Source organism: Salvelinus sp. IW2-2015, linkage group LG7 (assembly GCF_002910315.2).
Source record: "Salvelinus sp. IW2-2015 linkage group LG7, ASM291031v2, whole genome shotgun sequence".
Lineage (NCBI taxonomy): Eukaryota > Metazoa > Chordata > Actinopteri > Salmoniformes > Salmonidae > Salvelinus > Salvelinus sp. IW2-2015.
In genome coordinates this window covers 25,236,328-25,246,515 of record NC_036847.1, presented here as the reverse complement: position 1 = coordinate 25,246,515, position 10,188 = coordinate 25,236,328, and the positions used below count along the sequence as shown (strand labels likewise).

Sequence of the window (10,188 nt, the reverse complement as noted above, 5' to 3'; positions counted from 1 at the left end):
GCCTACCCTATGCAAATTGTTATCACTTTAAAGGGGCAAGCTGCAGTTGCTACACTTGTTACTCCAATGTTTGTAAACATTGTACATGCAAACAAACACTGCACAGGCTTAAAACATACTTGGAACTATAACCTTGATTTATTGGCTGAGCAGTCCTTGCATCCATTGCTCCGTCTATGAATTTGAGAGTGGTTACATGTCTCTAGGCCCGCCCCTCAGCTTTTTACCAAAACAGAGGTGGGGTGGCCCTTTTCTTATTGTTTCAACCACAGATTGCCCCTTTAAATGTTGAAGAATACATTACAGGTAAGTAGTAATATCTCACAATCATTCATGAAAGAGAGGGATGAGTAGGCCTAATGGGATAATAGATTACGAGTCTGCTTTTAACAGTCAGAAGTTCAAAGAGGAGAACTCTTGAACCCCAGAGCCACCACACCCTCTCCTGGGCTTTATAAGTGGGATGCACTGTTGAGTGCTACATTCCGAGGGGTTTGTGCTGATTGTACGGAGATTGTGACAGACGGTTAAATGGCGTCCCTTGAGAAGGCAAGAACAATATGTACGTCGGGGGAAGTGCAGTATTATCATAACGAGACTAATACTTGGAATTCGTAAGAGGAATGGAAGGAAAAAGAGGCAGAGGAGGTCTAAGAGAGAGAGGGGTACCAACTGAAAGCTGACCAAGTGAAGGGGAAGATTCTCTGTGTTTGTGATGCTCGTCATTTGATGTGACGCAGACAGKGTGGCGTGACTGGTGAAACAGAACATTCATTGTCTGTTCTTTTGCATTTTGATGTTGAGTCTTTGCCCGAAAGAGTGATGTTAGGAAATATGTTATCCTGTACACTCTTTTGTGCCGAATACATTACGTTGTTACAGGTGTCAAGCTCATGGGCATGTGGCGGCAGTCTGTAGAAGGGAGGTTCCTAGGTGTGAGAAGTGTGCAGAAGGACAAAGGAATGTGTAGCATTGCGGAAATTAGTGGTATGTGTTAATTGTAGGAGTGCCCATGGGGCTGGTGATCAAAAATGTCCTGTGCGAGAGAGGCAGGTTGAGGTTTCCAGGGTTAGAGTAGTGCAGAAGTTGTCACATGCTGAGGCAGTGAAGAAAGTAGAGGAAGATGGGTAAAGGGGGATGGATCCTGAGAGGAGTGGTGTGAGTAGTAGATATGAACGAGTACAGAGGAATAAACAACAAGTAATATATGTTTCAGTAAGATTGGATTTTTGGCATTTATAGCAATGGTTATCAACTGTACTGCAGGGATGTAACGTTTTGGTGGCAGCTGCAGAGAGGTATTGAGGTGTGCGAGATTTGATGTCAGAAGAGTTACAGGGTGTTTTAAGTGGTGGTGTCCCATCCTTTCAGGTTGTTGGCCTGAAGTAGGACTAAATCGATTTAAATAGTGGAGTATGGCATACATTTCTTTTATTTTTATGTGTATTTATTTTTTAGTAATGTAGTGTTCGATGGTAGGGTATTTGTTTTATTTATTATTTTTTTCAAGCAAAGTATAATTGAGTTTTACTCCAGTCTAGTAGGTGGCGGTAATGCAACATTTATTGGATGCCAACCTCCGTTAAACCTCATTCGAGAAGACACCCTCTCCTGGCTGGTTCATCTATGGCCTTTGAGAGCCAAAAGATGATGGTTGTCTTGACCCCACAACAGGCAGTGACACCCTGAAGAAAATAGGACAGTGAGTGGTCCCCCTGTGTGTAATCTCCCAGAGGACTCTAGGAGTCTGCCACTTGCACAGGAAAATGGAGCCCCCCGAATGGCCCCAAACTTGAGAGCCCGTATCCAAAGCTGAATTACAAATTAGATTGTGATTTTCCCCCCCCAAGTATGTCAACAGAAAAACGAAAGAAAATAATTTTATCCTAAATGTTTTAATATCATTTGATTTCAATAATTTCAGACACCCCCAAGCTCTGGTTGCATAGCACCGCGAGGAGGTGTAGGAGTGGCTTGCTTGCTAAACCAGCTACTATACCTAGTTAGCAGAGGTCTGAAATTGTCGCAGCAATTTTGCTTGTGCCTCAAACACGTAAGTTTTCATTCCGATGACAGATTATTATAATTTTTTTGAAACATGGTTACAGTCTTGATATAGATAGCAAGTCAACAACAGTTGGCTAGCTAATGTTAGCTAGTCAGCTGCAGTGCTAGCTAGGTAGCCAGCATTAACTAGCTAGTTGGGTTTAGCTATATTCTAAACAAAAAAACGAATGTTGACTCTTCGGTGGCAACTTGCTAACTAACTAGCAGCTAGCTAGTAAAACAAAAATATATTTAAGCTGCAGTGCATTCGTAGCTAGTAGCTGTATATCTAGTAGTGGCTAACGTTAGATTGCTAACCAACTAACATTAGCTAGCTAGATTGAGCTGGCTATCAGTCTGTAAAATGCCTTGTAATATCAGATATGCGAAAAGGATCTCTTATTTAACCATTCCTCAACCACACCCCCCGGCCATAACGTTACTGAAAATAGGTCACTGGTCAGCTTTAACACGAGCTTCCACTCATATAATAGGAGGCTAGACAGTTGGCATAAAGATTAGACAAAGGTGTAAAACAGATTCTCAATTTCAGAAATATTGTCCTTTTATTCTACCATTAGGAAATTGTTTTTCAATCCAATATTATAGTTTAAACTACAGTCTATCATCTATAGTAGCTACACTACATTACCAAAAGTATGTGGACACCTGTTTGTTGAACATCTCATTCCAAAATCATGGTCATTAATATAGAGTTGGTCCCCCCCTTTGCTGCTGTAACAGCCTCCACTCTTCTGGGAAGGATTTCCACTAGATGTTAGAACATTGCTGTGGGGACTTGCTTCCATTCAGCCACAAGAGCATTAGTGAGGTTGGGCACTGATGTCGGGCGATTAGGCCTGGCTCGCAGTCAGCGTACCAATTCATCACAAAAGTATTCAATGGGGTTACGGTCAGGGCTCTGTGCAGGCCAGTCAAGTTCTTCCACACAGATCGACAAACCATTTCTGTATGGACCTCGCTTTGTGCACGGGGGCATTGTCATGCTGAAACAGGAAAGGGCCTTCCCTAAACTGTTGCCACAAAGTTGGAAGTAAAGAATTGTCTAGGATGTCATTGTACATAACATTACTGAAAATAACGCAGTAGCGTTAAGATTTCCCTTCACTGGAAGTAAGGGGCCTAGCCCAAACCATAAAACAGCCCCAGACCATTATTCCTCCTCCACAAAACTTTACAGTTGGCGCTATGCATTTGGGCAAGATTTGTCTGTCAGACTACCAGATGGTGAAGCATGATTCATCAAACCAGAGAACAGGTTTCCACTGCTCCAAAATCCATTGGCGGTGAGCTTTACACCACTCCAGCTGATGCTTGGCATTGCGATGCTTGGCATGGTGATCTTAGGCTTGTGTACGGCTGTTCGGCCATAGAAACCCATTTCATGAAGGTCCCGACGAACAGTTATTGTGCTTATGTTACTTCCAGAGGCAGTTTGGAACTCGGTAATGAGTGTTGCAACTGAGGACAGACAATTTTTACGCACTTCAGCACTCGGCCCCGTTCTGTGAGCTTGTGTGGCCTACCACTTCAAGGCTGAGCCGTTGTTGCTCCTAGACGTTTCCACTTCACAATAACAACACTTACAGTTGACCGGGGCAGCTCTAGCAGGGCAGAAATTTGGCGAACTGACTTGTTGTAAAGGTGGCATCCTATAACGGTGCCACGTTGAAAGTCACTGAGCTCTTCAGTAATACCATTCTACTGCCAATGTTTGTCTATTGAGATTGCATGGCTGTGTGCTCGATTTTATACACCTGTCAGGAACAGGTGTGGCTAAAATAGCCGAATCCACAAATTTGAAGGGGTGTCCACATACTTTTAACTCTCAACCACCACTTGAGAAAATAAACCATAGTCAGATCAAACTACGCTGATGCCCTGTTTCATCATCTTCAGTATGCCAGAAAGACCATAAATTTAGATACTAGCTAGATGTTATCGCGGTGCCGCAGTTATTTTATAGCTGATCTACCAATCATTTTTTTCATTGTCATGCACTTCAGGTGACATTATTACAGATGTGTGTACTTGCACTGTGCCTGGGCTGAGAAGCATAATATTATTATTTTTTACCTTTATTTAACCAGGTAAGCTAGTTGAGAACAAGTTCTCTTTTACAACTGCGACCTGGCGAAGATAAAGCAAAGCTGTGCGACACAAACAACACAGAGTTACACATGGAATAAACAAGCGTACAGTCAATAACACAATAGAAAAAAAGAACAGTGTGTGCAAATGGCGTGAGGTAGGCAATAAATAGGCCATAGTAGCGAAATAATTACAATTTAGCAGATTAACACTGGAGTGATAAATGAGCAGATGGTGTGCAAGTAGAGATACGGGTGTGCAAAAGAGCAGAAAAGTAAATAAAAACAATATGGGGATGAGGTAGGTAGATTAGGTGGGCTATTTACAGATGGACTATGTGCAGCTGCAGCGATCGGTTAGCTGCTCAGATATCTGATGTTTAAAGTTAGTGAGGGAAATATAAGTCTCCAGCTTCAGCGATTTTTGCAATTCGTTCCAGTCACTGGCAGCAGAGAACTGGAAGGAAAGGCGGCCAAAGGAGGTGTTGGCTTTGGGGATGACCAGTGAGATATACCTGTTGGAGCGCATGCTACGGGTGGGTGTTGTTATCGTTACCAGGGAGCTGAGATAAGGCGGAGCTTTACCTAGCATAGACTTATAGATGACCTGGAGCCAGTGGGTCTGGCGACGAATATGTAGCGAGGGCCAGCCGACTAGCGCATGCATACAGGTCGCAGTGGTGGGTAGTATAAGGGGCTTTGGTAACAAAACGGATGGCACTGTTAGACTGCATCCAGTTTGCTGAGTAGAGTATTGGAAGCTATTTTGTAGATGACATCGCCGAAGTCGAGGATCGGTAGGATAGTCAGTTTTACTAGGGTAAGTTTGGTGGCGTGGGTGAAGGAGGCATTGTTGCGAAGATGAAGATGCATGTCGTGATTAATCCCAAGGATATTGTGTAGGCCTAATTACTGTGTAATTGTCATAAGACCCAAGCCACCCCCTGTACCCGGACTTTGAACTACTCCCCTCTGGGCGCAGGTATAGGGCACCCCTCAGCAGGAAAAACAGAACTAGACAATCATTTGTGCCAGGTGTGATATCCCTCCTAAATAGCTCGGGCTAATGTTCCTATCAACTCAGTAAGGCCAGCAGGCTAGTCTTTAAAATAAAATGTTTTATTGGTATGTACTGTAACTTATGAAAGTTGTATTGCCAATTTTGTTTTGTATTTAAACGTGTATATGACACTGCAACAAAATTTCCCCATGGGGACAATAAAGTCAGTAAGTAAGGTCCAGTACTATTTCTAGTAAATGCCTGGAAATGTGCTTCCCAGTTAGACTTAGCTATGTGTCTGATTGAGTGTCTCTCCATACAGTGTGCCATCCAAACCACTCCATGTGACCTTTAACAGTCCTGCTGAATAGGAGAAATGAGGACCATTTGTGAGTGAGGTACCACTACTGCTTTTCTTTTGTTCACTCACTAATTCTCTCAAGCTACTGGCTTGAGCCACTCCAAATGGTTTAGTATGATGATATAGCTGAAGTTGTTTAATATGGTAACAAGGCTTGACCTTGAAGTTATGTTAATTGCACAGGATAAAGTGGGTATGTTCATTTTGCTGCATTGCTTCTGCAGATATCCCATAAACACTCCTGGACAGGTTTGCATTGGTGAGATGGATTTTCTCCAGGCATTGACTCACCTAGCCTTGTATTCTGCAGAAATTGGTGTGTATCAGTGATGTGCCATGGGGTACGACGTCACCAGGTTCCATGGGGAGGTGGATGAAGACCTGCTGTGTCCCATCTGCAGCATGGTACTGGAGGAGCCAGTGCAGGTTAATGCCCTACTATACCTCTGGACCAGATCTATTACAAGGACTTATTTTATTTATTTAGACAAGTTATCACTGAGTTCTTAATATAGACCTTTCACCGATTTCAAACAATATACTTATTTTCCCATCTTCCCATCTCCGCTCCTTTTTCTCCTATGTCTAGGCCCCACACTGTGAGCATGCCTTCTGCAACGCCTGCATCACCCAGTGGTTCAACCAGCAGCAGATCTGTCCTGTGGACCGCAGCGTGGTGACACTGGCTCACCTCCGGCCCGTGCCCCGCATCATGCGCAACATGCTCTCCAAACTCCAAATCGCTTGTGACAACGCTGGCTTCGGCTGCACAGCCACACTGCGGCTAGATCAACTGCAGTCTCACCTGAAGGACTGCGAGCACAACCCAAAAAGACCTGTCAACTGTGAGGAGGGATGTGGGTAAGTGACATTAGAGCACATTACACAGCAGAGTAGACCAGACAGAATGGGAAAACATGGCTGTGACTTTTGAGTTGCTGGGCATGCTGCACCACCACTGCAGAATGTGATATTACCTAGTCTTGTATTTATTATTTAGTATTGTAGTGGTCTCTAGAGTGACCTAGTGGCTTTAATTTCATAATGTCACAATTTCGCCACAGGCTGGAGATGCCGAAAGATGAGATGTGCAACCACAACTGCATCAAGCACTTACGTGGCGTGGTACAGCATCAGCAGACCAAGATCTCTGAACTAGAGAAGAATGCTGCAGAGCACAAACACCAGCTGGGGGAACAAGTAAGCACACACTCACGTTGCATACATATACCTCAGTGGAGGCTGCGGAGGGGAGAACGGCTCATAAATGGCTGGAACGGCACGAATGGATTGGCATCAAACACATGGAAACCATGCGTTTGATACCATTCCGCTCCAACCATTATCACGAACCCGTCCTCCCCAATTAAGGCTCCACCAACCTCCTGTGATATACCTGTATGCAAATCCATTAGTGCTCTGTTCCTCAATGGTCAGGGATCTGGTGTGTGTCTGTTTCTTCCACTGTCAGAAACGGGACATCCAGCTGCTAAAAGCAAACATGAGAGCAATACGCAGTGCAAACCCTAACATGCAGAACCTGGAGGAGAGCATTGAATACAACGAGATCCTGGAGTGAGTTTACTCTCCTGTCCCCTTGGCCCTCTCCTCTAGAATATTTTCAGGAGTTTCAGCACTTGATTTCAGCCTCAAGTCTATTATGTTGGATATTGTTTGACTGCTACAATCATTCAAACTCACTTTAAAATCAATCAAATTTAATAAGCCCTTTTTACATCAGCAGTGTTGTCACAGTGCTTTAGAGCTAAAGATCCTATTCCACATCTCACCTGTTCCTGACCTGCCCAACAGATGGGTCAACTCCCTCCAACCTGTGCGGGTGACGCGCTGGGGAGGGATGATCTCCACGCCAGACGCAGTTCTCCAGGCGGTCATCAAGCGTTCACTCATCGACAGCGGCTGTCCTCTGTCCATCATTAACGACCTGATTGAGAATGCCCACGAAAGGAACTGGCCGCAGGGCCTGGCCACGCTGGAGACGCGGCAGATGAACCGGCGCTACTATGAAAACTACGTGGCCAAGCGGATCCCTGGGAAACAGGCGGTGGTGGTGATGGCCTGTGAGAACCAACACATGGGAGAGGACATGATCCTAGAGCCTGGCCTGGTCATGATCTTTGCCCATGGAGTGGAGGAGATCTTATAAGTAGATCTTATAATAAACAAACACTAGGAGCAGGGGGGTCTAGCATGGCAGAGAGGAGGGCAAACCAGACATTTTGATTCGCGAGTTAGTTACTCCTCTCTAAAAAAAAAAAATTAAAAAATACTCCCCTTCTCAATTGAATGGTAATTATGGGTCTATTTCTTAATGACAGTTGATATGTCAGTTTTTGTCTCTAAAGATAAGTGGGTGTAGGGGAAATGAAAAGATCTCAATGGCTCCTAAAATGAACAGAAGAGTATTACTTACATATGAGCTTATTTAATATCTTTGCCTTAAAAGGACATTTCCAAAAATACACCTGGAAAAAGAACTTAACTGATAATACCCAGGATATTCTAAGATGGAATGTTTGAGTCGCATAATAAAAAGCTATGCCTGATCTCCTAGGCTTCTCTGGTTCCCCCCATCCTACACCTTGTACTATGTAAATGAATTCATATAAAAAAATAATGTAAATACAAATATTATATTGAAAAAAATACACATTCTCTAGCTATTCTTGTTATACAGTAATTAGACTATGTGAATTTTGTCAGTTGGCATCCATGTGTTTCAGGATGCTGCTCTGGACATTTTGCTCACTTCAGCWTTGTTTTTTGCTAATCATGTCATGACAGTTGTACGCCATGATGTTTTGCTTCTCGTTTATTACTTTTTTGTTGTGCCATGCATTTTATTTATAGATTTTGAAGACGTGCTGGGGCGGGATCTCCACGCCAGACGCAGTATGCTTGAAGATGTTTTTTGTGTTATGAAAATACATTTGTCATTTTAGAAAATTGAAGCTCATTGTTCTTTGCTTCTGTTGTACTTAGTGAACATGAAGTTGGGTCCAATTGACGTTAAACCATTGGAATGTAACATTGTGTAGCTTTACCCGTTTTATTTTATAAATGGTTGATTGTTTGTGTTGATATTAATTGACAATTTCTTATTTTTACCAAACTATTTTATCTAAAAGCTTTGAATTACTGAATGATAGTGACAAACGACAAGGGACTTGATCTAAAGACATGCAGTCGAAAACAACCATGTGGAAATCTAACTTCAATGCTACTTCGTTAGTGTCACCATAATGAGATCAATTTGGATTTAGTTTTTTTTGTCATTTTGTGTCCTTTTATCTTTTGTGCTGTGGGGTAAAGATGAAGGAACATTTTATTGTGATCTTGATTGTCATCATGGTACAGTACTGCATGGCTTTTTTCTTATGCCATTGAGTCATTCCTACATGCAGGGCCTCTATACATCATGATTTCTGATGATTAGCACTCTAAGCAGCAGCCTAACTGGCAATGCTCTCTCCGTCCACCCACACAAACACCCACATGGTCAGACATTGTGCTTGTCTACAGCAGCAGTGTCTAGTGAGCTCTTGCCAGCAGCCCATACTCTATTGAGGACTTTCCTTTTAAATCTTTCCCTTTGTTGTGAATGGTTGGAATATCATGTGATTTGCCAAAGGGCATGCTTTTGTTATTGTGCCTGAAAATCCTCTGGTTCATCATCTGGTATTAAATGATCTAATGGATTGAGACACCTTTTTACTTGTATGGCAATAATTGTACTGTTGGACTGGATTTTACAATGCACAACTGTTTGTTCAGTGCTTCAACCACAGAAATTCACACCATCAAAGGGTCAGAATCAATAATTAGGCTACTGTCAATCCATCATTGCCTCAACACACCCTGTTATGGGACTGCTGTCACATTCGATTATCTATAGATGTTCCATGATATAGGCTACTAATGTAACAAAGCACACTGACAGTGTCATTGCATTTTATTACACCAGCTACGTTTGATTGCAGCGGCTGTTACAGTGCGTTCTGTGTGATCCATACATTGGATTTCTCAAACTTACGCCTTGATCACACCGACAGTGTTATTGAGCAAAATGGTAAGCAGCAGCACCTGGATAAGTGTGCAACAAAAGTTCAACATTCCCCTTCTACTACCATTTCTGTCAAGCGGTCTATGGAAACAGTTTGATGCATACTTTCGATAAATCAAATGTAAGTACCACACAGAACACACTGCAACTGCCTCTGCAAGCAATGTTGCAAGGAAATGCAGTGTTCCATTGGAAATTAATGTACTTTTGGTGCACCAAAATGCAATGAAGTTGTCTGTGTGATCGAGGCGTTATTCGTTACACTGTATGCGTAGATGGCTTGACAGAAATGGTAGCAGAAGGTGAATGTTGAACTTTTGTTGCACACTATCCAGATGATGCTGCGTACCATTTTGCGCGTGACACTGTAGGTGTGATATGTCTGCGCATACAGTTTGATAAATCCAACGTTTGCACTTCATAGAGCGCACTGCAACTGCCTCTGCAACTCAATGCTGTAAGGCAAACGCAGCGTTCCATTGAAAATGAATGTACATCTGGTGTACCAAAATGCAATAATCCTATCCGTGTGAACGAGGCGAAACTGGTCCAGACTTCTTGGCGGAAGATGTAGTTCGCTATAGGC

The 10,188-nt window shown here is 43.0% G+C and overlaps 1 protein-coding gene across 4 annotated transcripts; it reads left to right on the top strand.

Moving 5' to 3' along the window:
- Nucleotides 1-1,595: 1,595 nt before the first annotated feature.
- LOC111966707 (E3 ubiquitin-protein ligase NRDP1) lies at nt 1,596-9,243 on the top strand. 4 transcript variants are annotated; one of them, XM_023991577.2, is made up of 8 exons: nt 1,596-1,702; nt 1,925-2,053; nt 5,480-5,546; nt 5,829-5,944; nt 6,108-6,379; nt 6,583-6,718; nt 6,990-7,093; nt 7,331-9,243. In XM_023991577.2, the coding sequence occupies exons 4-8, from the start codon at nt 5,855-5,857 to the stop codon at nt 7,683-7,685; spliced, it is 957 nt and encodes a 318-aa protein (XP_023847345.1). In that variant the 5' UTR covers nt 1,596-1,702; nt 1,925-2,053; nt 5,480-5,546; nt 5,829-5,854; the 3' UTR covers nt 7,686-9,243. The 4 variants fall into 4 exon arrangements, with proteins under 4 accessions (XP_023847345.1, XP_023847342.1, XP_023847346.1 ...); XM_023991574.2 differs by having other exon boundaries at nt 5,480-5,555; XM_023991578.2 differs by lacking the exon at nt 5,480-5,546.
- Nucleotides 9,244-10,188: the final 945 nt, after the last annotated feature.

Excerpts from the sequence above, each read along its gene's own strand:
- LOC111966707 (XM_023991578.2), top strand. The coding sequence starts at position 5,855 with ATGGGGTACGACGTCACCAGGTTCCATGGGGAGGTGGATGAAGACCTG. Across the intron at positions 5,945-6,107 it reads TACTGGAGGAGCCAGTGCAG|GCCCCACACTGTGAGCATGC; the intron begins GTTAATGCCCTA and ends TCCTATGTCTAG. Across the intron at positions 6,719-6,989 it reads AACACCAGCTGGGGGAACAA|AAACGGGACATCCAGCTGCT; the intron begins GTAAGCACACAC and ends TTCCACTGTCAG.